Consider the following 25,707-nt stretch of genomic DNA (forward strand, 5'->3'; position numbering starts at 1 on the left):
AAGAAATACAGTCAATTCAGTAGCAGCTGAGCCAGCTCCTTTCCAACCTGACAGCAGGATCCAGACCCATCACACAAGCTACACCCCAGCCCCTAGACAAGGATTCTTGGCATCAGCTACAAAGAGAACTGCTCATTTTGGGGCCTGCACTGAAGGCTGTTGAGATTAGTTCAGCTAAATAAGATTGCCCCTTACACTGGCAGATAGAGATTTGCAGTAGCACAGCAATTTTCATTTCCCCCCTCCAGTGAAGTGGCTAAGATTGACCGTACTGAGCCTTAGGAAAGAAAAGAGCTGGGTTTTTAAAGCATATGAAAGAAATGAACATAACTTGGGATTTGACTGATCTTTTCTGACACTGGAAATGTGACTCTCCCCCCTGTAGGAGCCGGAAAGACTGAGCTATTGAAAACAAGCCCTGGGATCCCCATGGGCAGGGAGGGGTGCGTGTGTGTGTGGGCTTGTGTCAATAGTTCTCACATTATCTCTCACTAAGCAGGATCATGAGGCCCTGATTGTGTGGGGATGGGAGCCCAATATGCTGAACACTACCAAGACCCTTAGAGAGAGAATGGCCCCAAAGAGATTGCACTTTAAATAGGCCAGCCCAGAAAAGGAAGAATTATCTTCCTCCCTATCCACACTTTACAGACAGGGAACATAAGGACAGATTAGGGGGCAGATTCAGGAGCTAGCCACAAGGTCACTGGGGAAATGAATCCAGCTTTTCTGAGTCCCAGCCCAGTGGCTTAAACACATGCCCATCATCCTTCCTCCATATCTCCTGTCCCCAAGAGATACCTAATTGAAGGCAAAGGTAGCTAATGGGGCTGGACAGAGCTGGGAGCGCGGCACCAGAACAGCCTGTTACAGCAGGAGGCTTCATGCCAAGGATGAAGAGCCCAGGAAGAGGCGCAGACAGCTGTTTAGAAAATAAACGCGCACACACATTTCCACCAGACTGTTTAATGTCACACACTTGGAACACATGGCCTTTGAGCACTGCATCTGACAGAGATAATGCTACCAGTGCAAGAACTGGAGGAACCAGTGGGCTGGGGAGAGTCCTGGCCAAGCTTCAGACATACCACTGCAAGCCAAACTTCTCGTTGTGCAGCTCACTCACAGGCCTGAGGTAATAGAGTTCATCTGGTGTCGGAGGAACCCAGCGGTCAGTGTGGAATACAGACTCCCCCACCTAGAGAGAAAGAGCTAGTTACTGCAGATGCCTATGAGTACGCCACTGCAGGCTCCCTGCACTCATGCCCTCACCCAGACAATGCAGAGCAGTGTCCGGGGGTCCGTGTTTGTGCAGTGGCATCTCGTGCTGCCAAATGAGGGCACAAGAGGAGGTGTGGACTTGCTGCCACTCAGTTCCACCTTGAGCACAAAGCAGAGCCTCCACCGCAGAGTGGAAGGGGGACAGGAGGTGCAGCACCCATAAAACACCTCCAAGAACTCAAGTTACCACAAGGAGGTAAATTCTCCATCTTGGAGTACATGTCCCGGTGGGGGATCCACCAGAGGAGACTCCCAAGCAGCAACTCAGTGGGGAGGGAAATCCAAGCTGCTTCAGAGGACTGCATCATTCCCAGAAGCTGGTGAGAGGGCATAATGCTTGGCAAAGGTACAGAGGGAAGACCAAGGTGCAGCCCTACAGGTTTCTGTTATGAGAATGGCTTTCAGTAGAGCTACAGCTGTGGACTGAGCTCTACTGGGATGTGCTGTCACTCCAGGAAGGGACTGCATGCACCCGAGCAGATTCGTAAGTTAAAATGCTACCAGAGCCCACTGTGACAGTCTTTTGACTGTCTTTGGGTAGAAACAGTTGTTCCTTCATCCTCTCTGAAAATGATACAAATAGCCTAGGAGAGAGCCAGAAAGTCTTAGTCCTGTTAAGATAGAGGACCCTTCTGGCATCTAGTGCACATAGGCTAGTCTCCTGTCTGGAGGCATAAGGCTTTGGGTAGGCAGATCTCTTCATTAATGTGGCTTTCCAAAGAGATCTTCAGAAAGAGGTGAGGATGGGAACACAGTGTAGCTACATCTCTACAGAAGGAAGTAAATGGCGGGTCTGCCTTCAGTGCACCAAGCTCTCCCATTCATCTAGCTGACATAATGACTAGGAGGAAGCAAGTCGCGGGGGGTGGGGGAGAATCCTCTGGGTCCTGAGAGCCAAATGAAGGTCCCAGTGGGGAGCCAGGTTCCCTACAAGGAGAAACAAGTTGTCTAAGCTCTTGAGGAATCTGGCCATAGAGACGTGGGGAAAAACGGAGGATCCCTCAGCAGGTGAGTGGAAGCCTGTCACAGCACTACGAGTGAGTTCAGTGAAAGACCTAGTCTCTTTAAATCCAACAGGTAGCCTAGGATCTTGGAGAATGGAACTTCTGAGGTATGAGAAGAGTGAAGAGAATACCAGAAATTAAAGTGTTTTCATTTCTGAAGGTACGTTTTGGGGGCACTAGATTTCCTGCTAGGCAGGAGAACCAACTGGACCTTATTCGCACAGGTTAGCGCTATGCTTGAGAACCATCCAAGGAACTACGTTCTCTGGGTTCAGGGAGGAGTCGGGAGGGATCAGGGTCCCAGAATTCTGTGATCCTTCCCGATGGGAAGTCAGAAAGGCATTGCCAGAGTGGAGGAAGAGGTTCAAGTACCACAAATTGCCTTGGCCAGGTTGGCGCTACAAGAATAACTCTAGCTCGGATGTGGTTTGATGAGGGTTTTGAGACTAGAGGTGGACAAGCATACAGCAGGGTACAGGGTCATGATGTTATTCGGGCAGCTCTCAATGAGTTGTCGCTGTAGCCTCCCTTGGAGCAGAAAAGATGACACTGCATTGTCTGGGCTGGCAGAGGTCTGCTTCTTGAATACCCCAGGTCTGGCAGATGCTACGAATGACATAATCATTGAGGTCCCATTTGTGATCCTCTTGGAAGGTTCCTGCTCAGGGAGTCTTCCAGGCTTCTGGAATACAGCTGCAGACAAAAATCTCATCGGTCTAATGGGAAATGTACCAGTTCCACAGCTTTAGCGACTTCGTGCACAAGGACTGTGATCTTGCTCCACTCAGTCAGTTGTTATAATACACTGCTGTCCTGTTGTCCCACATTACCCTGACTGAGTGGCCCTGTGTGGTGCAAAGAAGTTTTGACAAGCATATTGAACTGCTGTTGGCTCCAGAACGCTGATGTGGAGCGTGACCTCTTGTGCAGCCTACTTGTCCAGGGCTGGATCCCCTTGGAGGTGAACCCCGCACCCCAAAGAGAAGTGTCTGTTGTGAGGATCTTTGAGAGCAGGAGGGACATGAGAATGGGGTTTCCACACAGAACCTCAGCGGGTTCTTCCACCACCTGAGAGAGTCCAGAATTTTCTGAGGTACTGTGATGCACTGAGGAGCAAACGCAGACCGTAACCTCATCTGAAGGCATCTTGAGGTCCAGTTTCACATGAGGCATCACGAAGGTGGAGGCCAACCTATGGCCCAAGAATTGTACTCATCGTTTCTTGAGTTATTTGCAGGCTGTGTTATATCATCGAGATTAGACAGGACAGAGTGGAGAATCTCTTCCAGGAGACAGTAAGCCTAGCATGGCTCTGATTAAGTCTATTCTTTGAACTGGGCTCAATACAGACTTCTGATTGATAAGAAGGCCCAGAGACTGAAATAGGGCTAGTGCCAAATGGACTCTAGAACTGACTGACCCCTGAGACAGGGTTTGTGTGTGTGAGGCGGAGGGAAGAATACTGCCTTATCTGGGGCTGAAGAGGACTTTGCTGTTGGGGATGAGTTTTCTTCCATCTATGGGTCCTCCTGTTCTTGGTGCTTCCCAGTGCTGAAGGAGCATAAGATACTGTGGGGGGACAGGGAATTTTCCTACAGTGCTTGCGAGTGATGTGCTACTTGTGGGTACTGGGGTCTTTCTGGCTGGTACATCAGACATAGGTGCCAGTACTGAAGACTGGAGGTCTGACTGCGGTTCAGTCCGGGAGGATTGCAGCTACAGGAGTCTGAGATGTATCAGGGAATACCAATGCTGAGGTGGTGAGCCTGGTAATGGAGATGGCCTGTTGATGAACTTCTTTGACCTCAGAGTTCGGGTGCAGGGAAAACAATGGTACCGGAGCATGAATAAGAGCCCTGTGCGCATCTTGATGCCAAGAGGTGTCAGTCGGTACAATGTAGATCCTTGTGCTGTCTATTCTCCACAGGCTGCTTCCTGTGCAATACTGGCAGCTTGGAACTGGCACCAGATGGAGCCTCAGCTGTACCCCTCAAGGAATGTGAGGTATCCTTTGAGTGGGATTTATAGGGTGACTTACCCCTCTTCCTAGTAAAAAGGTTTCTTCTTCTTAAAAGTCCTGCTTAAAAGGTGCTGCTGAAGCTGCCAACAGCCACAGGAGCAGCCTGGAATACTGAGGCCAATGTACAGGCTGGTGAAGCATCTCTCACTGGAGCTAGCGAGCACTTAATTAGGAGCTTCAGTCTAGCCTCTATCCTTCCAAGACATGCCTTTAAATCCCACACAGACCTTACACTTTGATGGGACGTCTCTGAGGCAGTGGAGGCGGCTCAAATGCCTATCACTTCGGGGAAAAGCCGCCTGGCAAAGCTTAAAACCCGGGGTCTTCCACATAGCCCAGAGAGATCCTAGACCAAAAACAGGCTGCGTTAAGACTAAAAAGAAATAAAACAACAAAGCAAAGGATAAACTACGAGACTAGCTAGGTTAAGAAATGTGGGAAGCTGAGAATGAGCAGACATGCAATGGCTCTATCTCGAGCCACAGGCAGTTGCGAAGGAACTGAGTGGCAGCAAGCCTGTATCTTCTTATATACCGTTGTTTGGAGGCATGAGGCGCTGCTCTGCGCAGGTGCAGCCCAAAGACACTGCTCTGCATTCTCTGGTGGAGAGCACGAGTGCATGCGCATCCTACCGTGGAGCACTCATAGGGACACACATTTGAAGAAAAATTCACTGCTGCTGGCTGCACTGTAGCTGCTCCAAGGATAAACAGGACTTCAATTTGAGCTCCCCAGATAAAAATTTAGCAGGTGACTCAAGCAGCAGTGACCATCACAAGGCTGAGACCCTACATGTCCTGCAAACATCCCCTCAGGCCATTAACATAGTGCAATCTAGAAGCCCTCAATTTCCCCTGTAGGCTCACAGAACATGCTAATGTTTCCCTACACAGAACACCACTTTTCCTCTAATCACATTCACTCCTGTCCTATGAACCAGGACTCCAATGCAACCCAGCATAACTAGGATCAAGTGTTGATCCCACCCTGCTCCGTATCAGCTGTGCATGCTCTCATTCATACCCTCCTCTTAGGAGGCCACCTGGCATTAATGCCTTCCTTCATAAACACATTATCTGAGCCTGCTGAGAAAACCAAAAGGTAGATTGAACCAGCCTCTTGAATGATTAATTTATATCACTGGTTATAAGTGGCCTTTGGGATATTCATTACAAGTCATGTCCTCTGCACTATTGCCAGAAACACTAATGATCTGGTGTCAGTAACATCCACCAGCTTTTCTCCCACCCCACCCTCCATCCCCAGACTGTATGTTACTCCCCCTTGCCCTCTGCTACTAGCATTGCAAGGTACAAACCTTCCACCCAGGAACATCTTTCATGATTTTGGCCTCCTCCTCAAGATTCTCCCGTAAGAGCCGCAGGGTCCTTAAACAGAAAGAAAAGCCTGTGTCTGGATCAGAAGTCATTGGGTGGCAGTCTCTTCCCTGCACCACGCAGGAGCCAGACTAGATGATCTTTACTAACCCTGTTAGCCCTAACATTTGTTTCAGAAGCTATTGGGTTGTCATGGCCCATTTTTTAAAGAGGCACAGTATACTATTCTGTTTGAAGTATCCACAAACACCCAGTGAAGTTATCACTGGCAACTGGGGAGCCTTAACCAACATCTCTACAGATGACAATAATCAGGTTCACCTTTCATAGGGCACAGAAGCCTGGCATAGCGGCCTCAAGCTACAAAGAGACACTGTTTTTGTAGTCAAAGATTTTGCTTGTGAAGCGGTTTCCACAAGCAGTCTGAAGCACTCTCAGGCCTTGCAAAGCAATGGACTCGTCAACACCCTTTGGAGAGACGAAGCAGTGCCTTGTATCAGTTAACAGTGATTCCTTCAACGGAGGAAGGAACCTTGCAGGGCAACAAAGGATTCACATGCAGGGACCCCCCAGGCTGGCACAGGTCCGTCAGCATCCAGAGTGCTAGGGGCCTTACATAGACTGGGCTCTGCCCTAAAGCACTTCCAGTATAAGAGACAAAACAGAATATTGGGGGTGTGGGGGAACAGATACAACATAGAAGCAAAATTAATGAACTCATGTTATGCACCAGCTTTGGCATTTCTAGTCAGCTCTGGCCAGGCTGCTCACTCACTGCTACCCCAGTCCCCTCAAACACATGCCAATCACAGCCAGTAGTTAGGGCCAGGTGATGGAAGGGGGACAAGAAGCTAGGTCACCCCCTTAGGTTCATCTGCTGAGTTGTCTGGGACAGAAGCTCCCCTCACAGATCATCAAATCAGCAGCTCCAGTCCCATTATGCAGAGTGAGACAGTACCAGTCCTGCATGGTTCTCTGGGTGCAAAAAAAGGACAACATTGCCATATGCATGGGGGTGGAGCCTGCAGCTCTTACAAATACTGGGACATCAGCAGCAGCACACAGCTGTTCAGGATATTGAGGTATCGCTGCGCCTTTATACAATAGCTAGTAGGGGCATGACAGTGGCCCAGCAACTGCAAGATCTTACTCTCCTTGACAAGACTGTTAGTCCCACCAAGGCCCTCCCCAAAGAAAAGGGTGAGCAAGGCAAGTAAATGCGGTGGCATGCGGAGACAGGTACCCTGAATCCAAACGATCAGCCTCAGGGTAGGGATGAACTTACCTTCGATCTGACTCTGCTTGCAGAAGGGGAAACAAAGCGATACGGGATTCCAAGTCCTCAATCTGCAGGCGCCTGGTACCAAAGATAAGGTTTGAAGAGTGGATTTCTTATCTGAAAGTCCAAAGGACCATTTCTGTATCTTCATTTCAAAAATGCCTGTACTAAGAGTGCTAGATTACTACACAGCTCAGTTGTAGCAAGCTCATCAGCAAGAATTCCCAACTTTCTGCAAATCATCATCATACTATCCAAATAAAGGAGAACCACTCCGTCAGCCTGCGAACGCTAGCTCCTTCCTCCCCGCTTTGTACAGCACACCGGGGAAGAACACACAGGTGCCAAACAGACATTTACCTCCTCTCTCTGTTCCACTTGATCAGGTTGTAGTAACCCAGGAGCAGGCTGCCAATGCCAACGGCAAACAGGCTATAACCTACCAGAAGAGAGAGCGAGATTAACTGGGCTGTCCTGAGTCAGAGCTTCCCTTTAGCCTCTCAGAGTCTCCTTGAATGGCAGCGCCCCATAAAAACCTGTGATAACTACCCCAAAGTGGGGGGCGACGATGGGGGCAGGGCAGTAACAGCCTGGGGGGAGGGAATCAGGAGTGTGTGTGGAGAGGAGCAAGCTAGTAAGAGCCTGGAAGTGGAGGAAGACTGGGGAGAGGGGGGGAGGGGGGACGGGCACGTCCCGGGAGAGGGGGGTGAGAGCCCACGGGGGGCTGGAGATTGAAAGGGGAGGCGGGGAACAGGAAACGGGGGGAGGGCGGTGAGAGCCCCGGGCGGGGTGAGAAGGGGGTCCATGACAGCCCCGGGGGGGGGGGGGATGGAGAAGGGGGCCGTCCCGCGGACAGGGAAACGGGGGGAGGGGCGGTGAGAGCCCCGGCGGGGGGGATGGGAGAAGGGGGGGCGGTGACAGCCCTGGGGGGGCGGGGGACGAGAGGGGGGGGGCCGGGGAGCCAGGAAGGGGGGAGGGGCGGTGACAGACGCGGGGGCGGGGATGGAGGGGGGGGGGTTTGGCGGGTTTTTTTTTTTTTTGACAGCCCGGGGGGCGGGGATGAGAAGGGGGGGGCGGGTGACAGCCCCGGGGGGGGGGCGGGGGACAGGGAACGGGGAGGGGCGGTGACAGCCCCGGGGGCGGGGATGGAGGGGGGCGGTGAACAGCCCCGGGGGCGGGGATGGAGGGGGGGCGTGACAGCCCCGGGGGGGCGGGGGACAGGGAACGGGGGGAGGGCGTGACAGCCCGGGGGCGGGGATGGAGGGGGGCGGTGACAGCCCCAGGGGGGGCGGGGGACAGGGAATCGGGGGAGGGGCGATGACAAGCCCCGGGGGGCGGGGATGGAGGGGTGGGCGGTGACAGACCCGGGGGGGCGGGGACAGGAAACGGGGGAGGGGCGATGACAGCCCCGGGGCGGGGGATGGAGAGGGGGGGGCGGGTGACAGCCCCGGGGGGGCGGGAGGAGGGGGGGGCGGTGACAGCCCCCGGGGGCGGGATGGGAGGGGGGGCCTTCCCCCCACTGACCCCGAGAGCCCGCGGCAGGTGCCGCTTGTTCGATGGGCCCGTAGCCCCAGGGGGGCACGTCATGCTTCACTTTCACCTTCACTGCGCCATCCTCGCCCCACCCCCGCCGGCGCATGGCGCACGTCGCGGGCCACCCGGAAGTGGCGAGAGACGGCTGCGCTGCCTGCCATAATTTGGGGACGTGAACGTCTCGTCACGGTGACCGCGCGGCGGATCCTCCCGCCTCAAAGGCCTGGCGGCGGCCGGCGCCCGCACCTGGGGCAGTTTCGATCCCGCCCACTCGCTGCGTTGGATACAACGGCAGCAGAAGCCAGGCCCCTCCCTCCGCTCTAAAATACCGCCGGCCCCCCGCTCCTTCCAGAAGCCGGGGGCGAGAACCAGGAGTCCGCCCCTCCCCCGCTCCTCTTCCCAGAGCCGGGGAACCCAGGAGTCCGGCCCCCTCCCCCGCTCCTGCCCAGAGCAGGGAACCCAGGAGTCCCGGCCCCTCCCTCCGCCCGTTCCCAGAGCCGGGAACCCAGGAGTCCGGCCCCTCACCGCTCCTTCCCAGAGCACGGCGAGAACCCAGAGTTCCGGCCCTCCCCGCTCCCCTTTTTCCCAGAGCAGGGACCAGGAGTCGGCCCCTCCCCGCTCCCTTGCCCAGAGCCGGAACCCAGGAGTCCGGCCCCTCCCCCGCTCCCTTCCCAGAGCCAGGGAACCCAGGAGTCCGGCCCCACCCCCGCTCTAACCACTAGTCCCCCACGCCCCTCCCAGAGCCCAGCCCTTTCCACCTCCAGAATGAAGTCCCCGGCCCCGCTTTCCACGCGATCAGCGGGCGAGGCCGGGAACATGTCCATTGCTTGGACGGGATAATTAATAGGGCTCAACAACCCCTTCGTGGACAAGCCCTAGAGAATGGAGCAGAAAATCATCACGTGCCTTTGTTTTTAATCCCTCCTGTAAAACGTAGTTGAGGATTAAATCCCTGCAGTGGGATGGCCTGGCAGCCCAGCTGTGAGCAGAAGTTAGCAGCTTTCTCTGTTTTACTGGGCTGGTTTAACAGAAGGTTATTGGGTGGTTACCTCGCACTCTGGCTAGATGGGCTTTCTCCATTGACCACTGAGTCCGCTTTGATACAGCCCTAGGCAGTTCTTTGCTTCCACGCAGTACTGGTCTATAAGCCCAAAATGCCAGTTTGAGCATCAGCTGCATGGTGGCCTGAACGGGGCCAACTTCTGTACCTAGGCCTGAGCTGAGCCACTGAGTTTTGGGCTCTACAGTGCATAGAACTGTCTGCAACAATGGTCCCCAACTGTTTTTCATCTGGCACCAAGTATCTGCCGAAATTTCACTGACAAACAGCAATGTCAATAGGCGGCGCCGCCGAAATATCGGCATTTTGGCAGTGACGCCTCTGGATGATGCAGCTTGTCGGCGGCATTTTGGCGGATGCTTGTCTGGCGGCCAGTACATGGGCGCACTTAGACACCCCGGCGGGTGCCATGGCACCCACGGGCACCGTGTTGGGGACCCCTGGTCTACAAGAAATAACAAAAGGAAGCTGAACTCACTCAGGTGCTTTCCAATGGTTCTCAATCAGGGGTCTGGGGCCCCCTGGGCGGCCATGGGAAGGTTTCAGGGTGGCTGTCAAACAGCCCCAGTGTTAGACTTGCCGGGGCCCAGGGCAGAGGGCTGAAGCCTGGAGCCCTGAGCCCTGTCACCTGGGGCTAAAGCAGAAGCTTCTTGGTGCCCCCTGTGGTTTGGGGCCCTGGGCAATTGCCCTGCTTGCTACCCCTTAATGCCAGCTGTGGCTTTTATATGCAGAAAACCAGATGTTGTGGCACAGGTGGGCCATGGAGTCTTTATGCATGTCTGGGGGGCTCAGAAAGCCAGGCTGAGAACCCCTATGCTAACCGAGCTGGGAAGGGTTACAGCGATCTGTGCAACTGAGCCAGTGGCGCTGCCGATTGTGCTTTTCCTGGCACCAGAGGGCGCCCCTGCCTCACTATTTTGGCACTGAAATGCCCCTGCGTTTTGAAAAGAGCGTTTGAGCAGGCTCCTTGCTTGGCCAGGGGTGACGAGGTTCCTTACAGATGGTGTCTTCTGGGTGTATGTGCTTTTTCAGCCCTCGGTTACACACCGGTCCGGAAGCTTGGCTAAATAAAACCAGCAGGAGCCACAGCAGCCACCCTTCTGTCTCGTGGCCCATTCTCGGCACGGGGAGTACATGTGCAGGTCAGCAGAGCTGGGGGGTGGGCAGGAGGGCAGCGTCTCTGCACTCATTGCCTTGGCCTGCTGTATACAAGCTCGAAGGCACTGCAGTACCTAGTACTTCTAGTGGGTGTTAAAAACCCCTGGCTTCCCAAGGGAGATATAGGAGCCCTAGCAACTCACCAGGGAAGGGGCGGGAATGAAGGAGACACAGAGGGGCCATGGCTCCTTTCAGGGGAATGGCAAAAAAGGGTTAAAAGAGGGGGTGAACAGCCTGTCTTTTGGGGTGCAGGAAGGGACAATGCATGACCCTCACTATGCACAGATCCTAGAGACCACCCTCTCTGTGCAGGAAGGGTGCAGCAGATGTGGCTGACCCTTGATTCTTCTCCCCCTGCATATGATGGGGCCCCTCTCCACAGGGATCGACTGGGCACCATTGTGCCCCAAGTTTAAAGAACTGCTGTGTTCAGCACCAGAGGTGGCTGCATTTCAGCAGCAGGCAAATGGTATAGGTTTGTATAACGCGGTGGGAGCTGGTTGATGACGTTGATATAGCTGTTAAGAGAAAGCTGATTTGGAAGCCTGGGATTTTAATGTTATAAAGAGGTTGACCCTGTAGGTTCCAGGTGAGCATTGCTGTCAACTGGCTGGGATAAAGGGAACTGTTGTGTCCCCAAGGAATGTAGCGATGGCCCAGAGCCGTCAGCTGATACTGGGTTTTGTTTGGTACAGCTTGCAAGCCCCACAGCGAAGGAGGAAACCGTCCTTAATTGGAGGTTTTGTAAGGGCAGATACTCGGAGCCAGCCCTCGTGCTCTCGCTCCTCCTGGCATAGAGGAGGCTGCATGTGCACAGGTGCTATGTAGGCAGATTGGACAGGGCCTGGTAAAGCTTCTGCCAGGCAGAAAAACCTGGGTGTGAATTTAAGTTCCTGATACAGCGGAGAAATGGCCAGACCAGGCTCGTATCTACCAGCTGCCCCTCACCCTTGAAATGCCAGCGGTACCAGGAGTGATAACAGTGTCAGAACAGGACCTTTTGCTGCTTTGGAGTTAAATTTATCACACAATGTAGACTTACCTGTTCTTGACATTTTGCCATCTTGTTATTCCTGGCAGCACTTTAAACGTAAAGCGGGAGCTCACGAGGGCACAGGAAGCGCTGGCAGGTGCTTAGAGCAGTGAGATGAGGGATCAAGACTGCTGGGTTGTGCTGCCAGCCTGGGCGGGAATTGAGGGCTACAGCAGGAAGATGGCGAGACAGGACTTCTGGGTTCTATTCCCAGCTTTGGGAGGGAGTAGGACCGAGTAAGTTAGAACAGAAGACTGGGAGACAGGACTCCTGGATCTGCTCCTGCCTCACTGTGTGATCTCAGGTGAATCCCGTTAACCACTCTGTGGCCTCAGTTTCCCCATTTGTAGAATGGGTCTAATGACACACATCAAGTTCCTGAGTTCCCCAGCTGACAAGCTCTAGCAAAGGGCAAAGTAGTATTAATGAACCATTCTAATAATAGCAAAAACAACGAGGAGTCCTTGTGGCACCTTAGAGACTAACAAATTGATTTGGGCGTCAGCTTCCGTGGGCTAGAACCCACTTCATCAGATGCCTGGAGTGGATCTTTTCATGTATTTATATCTGCTCCTGTATTTTCCACTCCAGGCATCTGATGAAGCGGGTTTTAGCCCACGGAAGCTGACACCCAAATAAATTTGTTAGTCTCTAAGGTGCCACAAGGACTCCTCGTTGTTTTTGCTGATACAGGCTAACATGGCTGCCACTCTGAAACCTGCCACCATTCTAATAATCCAATAGTGAACCTATCAGATAGCTTAGGGGGGGAGTAAGAGGGGAAAACTGCCACAGCACCTTGTGTAAAGCACAAGGGTGGTCAAAACTGGTGCCCGACCCCCCTGCCTAGGGATTGAAGCCAGCAGCTCTCAGCAATGAGCCTGCAAGGAACTTTGACCTGGCCAAAGCAGTGGGAGCTGGTGCCAGGCGGGAGTGTCCTTGCCGGAGGGGAGGAGCCAGGCTGAGCTGGCCAAGGCAGATGTTACTCTTTGCACAGCTTGCCTCTCTCTGTGCAGGAGCAGAATTAAAAGGAGCATTCTGCTTGGAATCGGCCTGCAGGCAGAAGGCAACAACTCCCACAAGCAGCAGTGGTGCCTGGGCAGGTGCGATCTGCTCCTCCCCAGAGAGCTGCTCCCATGCCCTGCATCCCGCTCGCCCCCGGGCCGGGCAGTTCACTCCCGAAAACTCATTTTTGCACCTCCTACCTGTCGCTCTTTGGGGTTTATTTAAGGCTTTTATTAGAAGTGTCTGTGGAGCGATGCAGCGTAAACAGGCCCATGCGGTGCCTGGAGCAGCGCTGCCCCTCCAGCGCAAGAGGAGAGCCACGCCACTGTGCCACTGGCCAGGAGTTCAGGCCTCCAGCATGGTGCAGCAGCGTTCTCCCACCGTGCATAAGGGAGAGCAGCCACAGCCGTGCCCAGAGCCAGCCCGACGCCTTAGGGAGCTGCTGGTGCCAGTTCTGGGCCTGGCCCTGGAGGCCCAGCTGGACGTACCATTACCTGGAACAGGATTATTCCAGGGGAGGGAGTGGGACTAAGAATCCTTGATTTCAGCTGCTGGGCAGGTGAACGACAGGCAAGCTCCTTCCCCGCATCTCTGCTTTCACCCCTCCCCCATCTCCGCCTCCCCCAGCCAGCAGGCCCAGGCGAGGGGAAGAGGGATAGAACAGCTCTGTGGGCCATTGGGGCTCTCTGCCTGTCAGCCAGTGACGGGCCAGCTATGAGATGGACACTCCTGCACTAGGAATAGGGCTGCTCCTGCTGCTAGACCCCTCGAGGTCTTTGCCACAAGTGACCTTGCCTCAGCTGAAGTAGAGCAGCACTGCAATGGACCTGCATCATCCTGTGCCAGCTCCCAAAAAGCCCCTCCCAGGCTCACGCTGACAGAGCTGGCTCCAGGCACCAGCGGAGGACACACGTGACTGGGGTGGCACATGCTAAGGGGTGGCATTTTTTTGCTTCAACAGTTTGGGCGGCAGTCCGAGCGGCGTTTTTTTTTTACTTGGGGCGGCAAAAATGGTAGAGCCGGCCCTGCACGCTGTTCCTCCCCAGCAGCGTCCCACAGGTTGCAAAATGTTGGCTTATCTTCTTCAGCATCCACAGTAGTCATGAGAATGCAAAGACTCAACTGGCACTGGCAGCCAGGCACCAGCCTCCATGACCACCAAGATGTTCCAAGGCCAGTGAGACAGGGCTGAGGGGCAGCTGGCTGCAGCTTGATCCAAATGGCTGTGGGGATGGGGGAGATACTTGTCGAGATGCTGTCAGCCCTGAGGTGGTGGGGAGGGGAGGTACACTGCAAGGTCAAGGTAACCTGCCTCCAGCATCTCATTCATCGCTCCTGGCCCCACTGGGGCAAGAGCTGGGCAAGCAGTCTCCTTGCACCTTTCTGCTCCAGCATGGGCCTGCCCGCTGGAAGAATAACAGGGGCTTATGCAGCCAGCCTTCCCTCCACAGGTTTCCCCTTCCCTTCCAGGCTGAATTCAAAGCCCTGGCTTTCTGAGCCAGCGGCCGCAGCCTGGCTGCAGGGGTTAGTGCAGCTTGAGAAGCCCAAGTCTTCTCACCAGCAGTTGCAGAGCTGCGGAACTCCTTCCCACAGGAGACGAGACTGAGCCCCCTCTGGCCCCTGGCCACTTTTGGGTCAAGCTGCAGGCCTTCCCTCACCAGAGTGCACCAGGGATCTGGGCAGAGAGACAAGGGGAGGAAGGGAAGGAGGAGAGAGTGGTTGAGAAGGAAAGCAGAAAAGGGGGAAACCTCTGGCATCTGGGAAAGAGGAGCTCAAGAGAGAAGCCACTGGGTGCCAATTAAATCAGCATGTAGGGCACTTAGGTGCCACTGTAATTGGCATTTAACACGGCACTGAACCCGTCAGACAGGTCACTGCTAACCTGGGCTGGCTTTGAACAGCAAGCTCCAGGTGAAACTCTGAGCCCCGGGTCCCTGAGCTGCCACGCCTCAGTCGGGCAGTGACAGTCAGTGCTGGGCAGCATTGCCCTGCGACCCAAGGGAAGAGGAGTCAACAGCCCTTACATTGCCCCGTGCCCCCTACTCATGGCTAGAGCAGCTGAAGCCGCTTGAGCACCTGCAGCCTGACAGGAAGCCCTGGGAGGCCTAGAACCCCTCAACTGGAGAGTTACACTCGTCCTTCGGTGGGGGCCAGAGCATTGAGCCAGAGCCCAGGGCTGGAAGGACAGGTGTGGGGAGGGAATTATTAACGCAATTTTGATTATTTTTATTTTATAAATGGTCTTTCTTTGGCCACCGAGCTCCCTGCTGCTTCCTAAGCTGGTGATCATTTCTAGCAAGGTCACTCTTGGCTTAGCTCAGCTCTAATCAGGGCTCATAATCGCTCAGCTGCCGCGGACTTAACAACGTTGCAGATGGTCAGACCAAGATCTCGCGTAGCAGACAGGAGCGGGTATCTCAGATGTGCAGCACGGCTCCTTCCCTGCAGGCTGCGGCCCTGGCTTCGCCCAGGGAGACGTGGGTTCTCTCCTACTCCCCACATTCCCCAGCCAGTCAGAGGGCCCCTTACCGCCAGCCCCTCGGCGATACTGGAGACAAAGCACGCACTTAAAACCCACACGACAACAGCCAGGGCTCTGCCCCCGACCCCGGCTTCTTGGAGCAGGGCTGTCTGTGCCCATGCTGCAATGGGAGCCAGCCTCCACTAGGGGGCAGGCTGAGCTCAGCAGGGTTTCAACCCCCCACCTGCCCACCCACACACCCACCCAGAGGCCACAGGGCTCCAGTTACACCCTTCTCCCCCACCCTTACAGCATCCCCCCTGCATTGTGCTAGGCCCCGTGCGCCTGGCTGAGATTTTATAGATGCGCTTCTCCCACCCCCTTGCTCTCATTTCACAGGTGACAGCTAATCTGTGTCACTGCAGTGCCGAGCATTAACGCTTGCACTGCCGGCGTGTTCCAGCCTGGCAGCCGAAGGAGGGTTTTCAAAAGGGGCGGGCGAGCATAGGCCCCCATACTCGCAGCAGCCAAAGGGTTAAGCTCTTGCTTTCACCCTCTCCTACTGGGCTGCACTGGCCCTTGCCCAGAGCCTGCCTCCTCCCTGGTGCTGCTGGGCCCAATGTGGGGGTGCTGCAACCTGCCTGGCCCTCTCCTGCGTTTATCCACTGGCTGGAAGAGCGGTGCAGAGAGACCGAACTGGAGCCCAAAATTATTTATTGGCTTAATCTGCAGGAGGTTCCCTGGAGGGTCATTCCTCAGCTGGCGCTAGTGGCTCTGGATTTCTCCCCATGGCAGGCTCTGTGTTTCAATCCTGGCTGAGACTTTGGGAGGGGGGAGCATAGGGAGAACTGGCAGCATGATTCCAAAGGACTTTTGTGCACTGGATTCCTACAGCACTCCCGGGCTGCAGCTCCAGGGTGGGGCAGGGCGAGGGGTTGTGGGTGCCTGTGGTTTTCTTCCCCTTCGGTGACGTAGCACAAGCAAGCAGCCGCCTCGACTATCTCCCGGGTGCGGGAGGGAGTGTTGGGAAAAGTGGGGGAGGGTAAAGGCTTAGCCCTGTCTGAAACTGTAGCTGGGAGAGGGAGAGGCAGGCGGCAGAGCCTGGGAGCCCCATGGAGTCACATGCTGTGCAGAGCCCGGGGTGGCTCCGCTGGGCCTGCCCTCTTGGCTGAAGTACAGGAAAATGGAAGGCCGAGAGAGCAGCAGTTTGACAAAATGGCTGTAGCTCAGCCCCACCCTTCCGCTGCTGCCCTGGGGTAACCTCTGGCAGGGAGGGGTGAGGGCAGGAGCAAGGCCTCCAACCCCCCACAGCGACTCTGATGGCGCTGCCTGGCTAATGTCCGTTGTTCAGGCAGCCACGGGCGGAAGCAAGGGGGACCCTCGCTGCCGCCCCTCTACCCCACCGATGGCGAGAGCAGGAAGCCTGGTTCTAAGGCTCCCCCCATTACACCCCAGGGCGCCAGTCACTCGCATTGTGGGCTTGCTGTGCCCAGAGGACATCAGCCCCACTCACTGTCCTGAGCCTCCTAGGGCATGAGTGGCACGACCTTAGCACACATCAGCCCCCATCGCATAGTGGGCTAGCCTAGGACCTGCCTTGGCCTGGAAGAGAAGGGGCAAGGCGACGGCCTAGCAGGAGCTAGTATCCCCGTTAGGAGCAAGATTGGTTGGCAGCACTGGGGGTGGAGGCCTAGAGCTGGAATAACCATGGGGCTGCCACTCCAGATTGAGGTGCATTGGCAGAGCAGGACGCTGACTTGGGCTGGGCCAAGCTCTGAACAACACCAGCAGCAAGGACTGAAATCCAGCCGAGAACTCAGGCCTCACTCCTGCTAAAGTCAGTGGCAGCACCAAGAGGCTTTCCAGGCTGAATTAACTTGGTCTTCCTCGGGCTTAGAGCTGCTACTAGCCCAGCTCATTTTCTCCTTGCTGCAGCAAAGAGGAAAGCGCTGAGAATCTGTCCATATAAAAACCCTACAGCAGGGACTCCCCATCCCAGCCTTTGGGGAGGACACAGTGCTCAGGGCTGCCGGCTAAGGCATTTTTCTTTTACTAGATGGCCTCAGTGTGGAAAAGCCCCATGCAGGAATTCAGGTAAAGGAGAAGTTTACAGCCAGCAGGTGGTTATACATTGATATTGGCTCAGGAAAACCTGTCTTAGTCCTTATTCCGTACCCCACCCCACAAAACATGAGCACCTCCCATCAACAAGTGTAGCCTCACTGCCTTGGCCGAGTGGTGGCGGCAAATAGAAACCCAGAGAGGTTAAGTGATTTGCCCAAGCCTGCCCAGGGAGTCAGTGGCAGAGCCAGGGAATTGAACCTGTTCCAGGTTGCCTGGGGGAACACTCTAGGCCAGGCAAGTAGCCTTCAGCTCCCTGGCAGAACAGGCCGGGCGCAGTGTGTTCTCTGAACTGGATGTACAATTCCCTCACCGTGCAATAGGATGAGACCGAGCAGCCCTCACGCACCCAAAGCATGGGCCACTTGCAAATGGTTCACTCCAGGGGAGGCAGCTCCAGTTAATGATTCACTGGTGAGCTGACAGGGGCTTGAGTCCTGGTTTAGTTTAACAGCTGCTGTAAGTTACGGTGTTCAGTCAGGAACTGTTGCCAGCCCTGTTATACCAGCGACGGCTGGCAGCTGAGAACCAGGAAGTAATTTTTCCTTGGCTAATGCTCAGGTATGGTTTCCCTGCTCCCTACCTTTGGAATAACCCCCCCGCCCCCCACACACAGCCCGAGTCAATGCCAACCCCTGTCCAGGGCTCACAGTAAAACAGAAAAGCAACAGCAGGATCTTTAGGGTGGAGGGAGAGGCAAACAGGAGAAGTTCACAGACCAGAATCACGTCAGAGGAACGGGTCTGGGCTCCCAGCATCTAGGGCTCCATTCATAGTTAGCAAGAAAACGTGCGTAGCCCTAGAGTGGAGGAACTGCTTTGATTCAGTCCAATACAGGAAATAACAGGCCCAGTCAGCACTAGCACAAAGGCTCTTTGATCGCACTCTAGCACCGTAAAAGGGCCTTAAAAGGGGAGACAAGGCCCTCAGCAGCCCCTGCCTGAGGCTCCCTTCAGCTCATCCAGAGCAAGATTAAGAGCTCTGTGCCAGCCCTGCTCCGCGCCCCTTGCCACAGCTGGGAGATCAGGGCACTACTAGAGCCGGTGCCCAATGGCTACCCGCTGCTTCCTAGGCTCACAGGAGGTACAGGCAGGCGAGGGCTCTGTCTCAGGCAGAGGCAGTTGAGAAGGAGCTGAGGGCAGTTCTCCCAAGCAGCCCTATATACTGAGAGCTCAGGCCGAAGGTGGGTTGGATGCATGCACAGGCTGACCAGATACTGCTAATGGAAAATCTCCGATCAAGGGCAGGAGAGGTGCGTGCGGAGCTGAAACAGGGTGCGACAGGCACGGCCCTGCCCAGCCCCAGAATGCAGGGAACACACAGGTGACTTAACACCTCTCCCCCCACCACTTACTGACCTCACTGAGAATCAGGCCAAATTATTTTGATTCTGCTCGTACTACCACCGGCATCAACCTGGAGTGAGGCCACTGAAGTCACGCAACTATCTCAGTGTAAACCAGGTGCAAGGGCCTTATTGGAAATCCTGGGAGGCAGGCAGCTGCAAGCTCACTTGTGTCTAAAGGCCTCTCCCCCAACCTTGCGGGAGGGACCAGTGGACCTGGAACCAACTGAATTCAGGGAATGACTTGCCCAAGATGACCCAGGAAGGCTGTTGTGGACCAAGGAATTGAACATGGATTTTTCTAAGCGTTAGGCTAGTACTCAAGCCACTGGACCAGGTACAAGGAGAGGAGTCTGACCTATTGACTGCAGAGAAAAAGATACCAAGAGCAACCCTGTTCACCTGGACCCCCTTCACTCTTCCCTAGAGTACGTTGCAAACAACCTAAGAACTGTGTCCTCAGTGAAGGGCAATGAAATGACTAAAAATAAATGATGAAATGCCCAGATGTTGGCTTATTGTGAATGCATGACTTTGTGCCTGAGACTGAAAAAATTAAAACACATCAAGCCATGACAAAGACATTCAGTAGCCCCTGTTTTTCGTGGGACCTGCGTAAACACCTCAGTTACCCTCTGCTGGCCTGGTTTCAATTGTTGGTGCAAATACTAGATCTAGTATTCTTCTGAGAAGTTGGAGGACAGCGATAGAAGTTCCTTCACACGGCTGGGGAGAATCAAAGACAAACAGCAGTCCTGCTTGGAAGCGTGATTCAAAGAAGGTTCCATGGGATTTGTAAACTGAGCAAATCAAATCTGGAATCACCAGGCTGCAAGTAGATATTTTTTGTAAGTGCCAGCACCTCAGTCTGCCCATGGGAGCTGAGAGTCAATCTGGGTTCTTAAGGCATGTTCTCAGTAAGGAAGATGTTGTAAGTAAGGCCAAATTCTTCAGTCTCATCTGTGCAGACCCAGTGGCATTGCCCCATAGGTCTAGGTTAATGAAGCCCCTGGGCTCAGCCTCCTTGCACTGCTGCAAGTTCTGTGCCCACGTCGCTTCATTCCTGCAGCAGAGGTTCCTCTCTGGAACCTTGACTCAGGCACTCCAGGCAAGGGGCAGCAAGACGCAGCACCAGCTTGATTCCTACCTTGGCACTCGCGTTTCCTGTGAGGCCCCTTGGTAGTTTTCAAGGGCCCATTGGTTTATGGGTTGGAGGCTGAACACAGGCTGGCTCTGGGACTTTGGCATTTTCCCTTGGAGGGAAGCTTCAGTAAACAACCTGCAGCTACCCTGAGGGGGTTAAGTCATTAAATGCTACTTTGCCATCGCCCAGTCCCTTTGTTTTCCTACTCAGCCTGAGTGAGGAGGTGATATAAGACAACCCTAGCTCCTGATAAAGCTCAGAGAGGCTAAAGAGTGGGGGTGGGGAGAGGAAAGGAACTAGTCACCACAGCAGGACCTTTGCCTGCCTTGCACAGAGCATAAGCTTGCAGCCATGCCACACAGAATCATGAGCTGGGTCCTTAATTTTGTCTCCCACACCAGCCAAACCCACAGCAAGCCAGAAGCAGATTGCATGTCCCGCTGGGAAGCTCTCCAGAGCTAGGGTGTGAAGAGGAGGGTACTGCAAGCCTGTTAGGGGGATTAGCCAGCTCCCATGCAGAGAAAGTGGTTTATGGTACAGGCAGTGAACTAAGAGTCAGTAGGGGAAGAAACACTGTGTGACCACAGAAGACCCTGTAGCAGGAGGAAATTTCTTATGGAGGGTGTTTTCTGCACCCCCATGAAGACTTCACTTTTGCAATGGAATCTTGGTGAAAGCCAGGCTGCCACTGCCACAACCCTGCTCTCCTACACCCCCACATGGTGTTTGGTGGCAACTGGTGTTTTCTGAAAACAATGACAGTGCTGCCAATTCCCAGGATTTTGTCATGAGTCACGTGCTTATTTTCCTTAAAGCCTCAGCACCCGGAGTCAAGGGGTTGTGTGATGATTTCAGCCTTCATTCTTAAAGAAAAAGTTTCCAGCCCTCCTGGCTGCGGAGAAAGCTTCAAAATGTAACCCTGGTGCACCCTAAAGGCTCAAAAAGGTGGCGACAAATAACCTATTATTTTTACATAATCTCATGATTTCTGGTGAGCCTGACTCATGATTTCTGAACATTTGGGGCTGGCAGTACCCCAATTAAACCCTAGGTCTCTTGAGTGTATTGTTTGCACAGAACAACAGCTAAGAGGAAGAGACGGACAGAAACCAGAGAGGTTGGTTAATCTGCTCATTCAAAGGAAAAAGGCTCCTTTACCAAAGCAAATCATCTTTGATGCTGTTGCATTTGCCCTTCTCCATTGAGGACAGCTGCTTTGACAGCGTTAATTCACTCAAAGTGCAGTTCTGCTCCAAGCAGGGGCTTTGGAAGACACGGCATTCCATGGTTTTCCAGCCTCAGTGATTTCCCAAGTTTGCTCCAGGAAGAACACAAAAACCAAACCCATCTTTTGAGCTGCAGCCTTCCAGCCCAGCCACTCAGCCTCAGAGCCAAAAGTGGAGCTAGGCTCTTTCATTAGCATTGGTGATAATATGGGTCAGAGTGCTGCTCCCTTGTTCCAGCTGTGTGAACCCATTGCCCTGCAGCACCTTTCCACCTGCCGAACGGGCAAAGGGGCTATCAACTGCTCAGAGATTTTGGCAGGCCTCACAGATGTTTTGCAGGTCTATGCTGCCCATGCCAGAGGTCCCAGTGCACACTCGTGTACGTTGGTGATCTTGCGTCAGTGCAATGGGTGACAACCAGGCTAATATTCAGAACACATTGGGACTTCTGCCCTCCCTCAGGGATGTTCCAGACTGGCTGAGAAGCATAGCTGTTGAGCTATTAGGACCGCTGCCTCCGTGAGTTACCATCTTTCAAGCTGTTTTCAAATTAGGTTTTCAACGCCCATCTTGAAATAGTGTTTCTGTTACAACATGGATCCGATGAACTGAGGCTGACTCCCAGGGTAGGAATTGAAAACTAAATTCAGTTTGGTAACCTTCAGATCCTAAATACACAGGGGAGTGAACCTGGGAGTTGTTTCGCTACAGTGCAACAGGGTATTTTTTTGTTTGGTTGGTTTTTTTTAAAGTTGGCTCCAGTTCTGGAGGGTTTAGTCCTAGACTGTTCTCTCTTTGGAAGAGGTGTTCCACATGGCCTGTGTAAAGTCCAGAGCTAGCCCTTAGCAGGGGCACAGGGAAGCGTCCTGCTTGCTAGAAGCTGTGAGTTCAGACGGTGGTCACATGGCTGAACATCACGAGCGAGTTTTCATAAGCACGTGTTCCATTTCTGCATTGCAGGAGATGAATGCATCCATTTGAACAGGCTCCCCAGCACAGCCCAAGGCCATTAGTCCTGTCAGTTCTCCAGCCAGCTCATTGCTACTCCCGCAGTTACAGAATCCTACATGCTTTACAAACAAAGCTATTATCAGAGACAGGACAGGGTGTTTGGGTGTAATCAGTCTGTGTGTTTATCAAATGTACTAGTAACTAGCCACAAACTGGAGGCCAGACTCAGCTCCATCCTCTAAACAACTATTGAATTAAGGATAATTTGGGTTACACATGGTTAATTATGTACACGAAGGTTAAATTTATCCCTGTGCAGAGGCCAGTACAAGGGGTTTAAACAGGGCTTTAGCTGTGTTCTGGGCCCTCCAAAGTAGGGTTAATTTCCCTCCTTATGCGCAGGCAATGGAGAAGGAAACTCTTCTTCTTTTCTGACTATTGCTGCAAGCAGTAGGAATCTCTGCAGCCCCACCTACAGGGGAGTGCTTGTCCAGTTCTAACAGATTTTAAACTGGGCTACCGTGTTGAAAAGGGGAAAACGTTATTTTGCTTTTCAGAAGTAATTCCTTAAAAGTGACTTTGTAAAACTCTTGATCCTCTGACATTTCCTCCTCATTAAAAAAGCAGCACCATTTATTGTAATTATGGTACACAGAGTGAGATGCTGGCTGTAAGTTTAAGGAAGATGCCTCCTTACTAAGCAGCAGCTCAGCATTCACTCCCATTCCACTCGCAAGGATAGTCATCCTTGCTGGGTCTTGACCAGCAGTTTGAGCTTACAGTCCCTGTGAGAGTGTACACGGCACATGTATGTGGAGAGTGGTAATTCCTAGAGGCCCCAGTGAGAAGACCCAGTTTGCAAGACACCACACATACAAGCCTCTGCCCGGAAAAACTGACAATGTAAGTAGGGTTGTTAGCCTCATTTCTGGAGATGAGTAACCGAGTGACTTGCTCAAGGTCTCACGCAGGCTGTGGGAGAGCTTGGAATAGAAGCTAGACCTCCCAAACGCCCTAACCACAATTCCTGTGCATCAGGTCTGAAACCTGCCAAGCAGGTTAGGGAAATGCTCACGAGAGGCCAGGCCTGGGAGCTTGTCTCCATGCTTGCTCTTCCAAGGTGTCTTGGTATCGACTTGGACACCAGTGTGGTGAATACAGGAAAGGCCACTTAGGGAGCAAAGAGTTAGTGCATTCCTGGCTCTAGCTCACAGCTTCATTTGTACATAATCCATGTAAAGTGTCATGGGGCAACTTCTGCTTCAGGGGCTCTCAAACAGGGTCATGAGATTATTACTGGGGGGGAGGGGGTGGCAGCAAGCTTTCAGCCTCTGCCCCAAACCCTGCTTTGCAGCCAGCATTTATAAGGGTGTTAAATATATGAAGAAGTGTTTTTAAAGTATAAGGGGGGGGGGGTCACACTCAGAGGCTTGCTGTGGGAAAGGGGTCACCAGTCCAAAAGTTTGAGACTCACTGTTCTACTTGCTCAGTACTGGCCAAGGGGCAGGACTAGGAATTGCCTTGGCTTTAAAGTTAAATATCTTAGGCTGCGCCATGCCCCAAGTAAGGGAAGAGTCTCCACCAATTTTCTATAGGGGCAGCTGTGTGTAATGAGCTGATGCAATCCTGACCTGTTCTTGCATGGCAGCAGCATCAGGCTAAGATCTTTGGCATCAAGCCAACTGTTTACAAGATTGAAAAATGCTGGAATCTCTGTGTCCAAAGAGATGCCAGCAGCAGCTCTCAGTACCTGGTGGGGTATTGTGGAAATCTAAAGCAACAATTGCGCTATCCCCTGGCATGAAGGACCTCTTCCTCCTGCAAACTGTCCCGCAGATGGAGAAGGGAGTCTAGTTGTGTGTTTAGCATCCATTCTGGCTGTTGGAGTGTTTTTACAATAGGCAGAAACCTTTTGTTTGCACTAGGAGAACAGGGCCCTTAGAGAAGGGTAAACGTGTCTGTGATATGAGGCATTTTAAGCAGTTTCCTAACAGAACTTAGCTTGGCACGTACAGGTTTCCTCCCTGCAGAATCCCAACTAAACAACAGTTGGGTGCATAAACTTTGTTTTTAAGGAGGTTTTAAAACCTAATATACAAAAAAGTTGCATTTGGTATGTCAAAGTTTCCCTAGGGGGCAGGTGACAACATTCCACTCACCCTGGGTGCCCAGCATCAGCTTCCTGGAGCTTGGGATGGTCTAGCTAGAGGACTGGAAGTGAGGGGAGAGGGCTGCCGAGCTGAAATCCTGTTAACGCTTTGGTGGAAACACGCTGTGGATTGCTCCAACCAAGCCAGCCTGCAAGTGTCCTGCTGTTAGCGGCAGGCTTCACAGAGGGCTGCCCGCCAATCCCAACTGATTCCTACCACATCACCTTTTAACAGCTGGCCTCCCTGGACGGCCTGCATCCACAGCGACAAACAGAATAAAAGAGGCAAGTGACATGTGGAACTAGGATTCCACCCGGGGGCTCTGGTAGGGTCACAAACTTGAGCTGGAATTTTATCCAAGCTGGGCCTGGTTTGCTGTTGCATGGGCTAAACAGAGCAATTCAGCCTCCTTCCCCCACCCCCTCTTTAAATTGCCTCTGGAGCAGCTCAGCCTTTTAAGTGCTGCCCAGACTGCTGTACAGTGGGGTGGTGGCATCAAAAGGCCTATAGTTTCCATTGGCTGAATTCTAACTCATAGAGCAACGCCCCACCCCGCATTATAAAACTTTGGAAGGATGATTGCACTGGGTTTAACCCTTTGGAGGGTGGCAGTTTCACCTGCGAACTAAGTCAAGGTTTAGAAGGGAGATCATGTGTATGCCCACAGCTTCCGAAGGATGGACACACCTCAGGGCTTTTCCCACCTCTGCTGATCTGATACAATCTGATTTTCCTGATGCTTGTAAACTGGCTTAGGCTGCTATTCCTGCCAGCCAGCTTCATATGTTCCCACCTTCCATGACTTCACTCCACGGGTCAGATTCCTAATGAGATGGAAGAAACCTCTTTGCCTGGAAGAGATATTTTAGCGGAGATTTGTGACCTGCTTCCCTGGAGCCTAGCAAAGGACTCCGTTATTACTCTAGCATGGCTCTGACCACGTTCCGTGACTTTATGGCACTCTGATGCCAGGCAGCTTCACCAGCTCTGGAGGAGGAGGAGGAGGAATCTCTGTCTGCACAGCCTTCGAGATTATCTACAGCCCCTAGAGTAAAGAAAGGTCAAGGGAGAAAGTACAAGTTGAGGAAATTGCATAGGGGAGGGGGGAGGCAAGGCGACCACAGGCTTTCACCGTGGGTTCAACAAATTCTTCCATTTTTCTCCTCGTCACGGAGTCCCTGGCTGCTGCTCTGGAACTGCTCCCTATGAAGCCAGGGAGGACTCTGGTGAAGTCGTCTCTTCCCTCGGAGCAGACTGTCTTCAGGGCAAGAAGCTCACATGGCTTCCACCTTCCCGGGTCTGACCTTGGAGCATTCAGCATCCTCTGCCCCTCGGTGCGCTTCCCACAGTGAGTCTGCCCAGGCGGGGTCCTGGGGAAGCCACAGAGTCCTGCACCCCTACTTTGCAGTTAGACGTGACTCTCAGCCAGCCAGTAAAACAGAGGTTTAGTAGATGACAGGAACATGGTTTCAAACAGAGCTTGTAGGTACAGAGAATGGGACCCCTCAGCTGGGTCCATTCTGCGGGATAGTGTGCCAGACACCCATGTCTGCCCTCCTCGTCCCCAGCCAGCTCCAGACTGACACCCCTTCCAGCTCC

At 53.4% G+C, this 25,707-nt stretch overlaps 1 protein-coding gene across 1 annotated transcript; it reads right to left on the reverse strand.

The window, feature by feature from the left end:
- Positions 1-950: 950 nt before the first annotated feature.
- NDUFA13 (NADH:ubiquinone oxidoreductase subunit A13) lies at positions 951-8,560 on the reverse strand. Its single transcript, XM_075071364.1, has 5 exons — positions 8,442-8,560; positions 7,282-7,395; positions 6,928-6,999; positions 5,624-5,693; positions 951-1,198 (listed from the first exon to the last, which is right to left on the reverse strand). The coding sequence occupies exons 1-5, from the start codon at positions 8,558-8,560 to the stop codon at positions 1,079-1,081; spliced, it is 495 nt and encodes a 164-aa protein (XP_074927465.1). The 3' UTR covers positions 951-1,078.
- Between the last annotated feature and the right edge of the window lie 17,147 nt (positions 8,561-25,707).

The sequence above is a fragment of the Chelonoidis abingdonii genome, chromosome 11 (assembly GCF_003597395.2).
Source record: "Chelonoidis abingdonii isolate Lonesome George chromosome 11, CheloAbing_2.0, whole genome shotgun sequence".
Lineage (NCBI taxonomy): Eukaryota > Metazoa > Chordata > Testudines > Testudinidae > Chelonoidis > Chelonoidis abingdonii.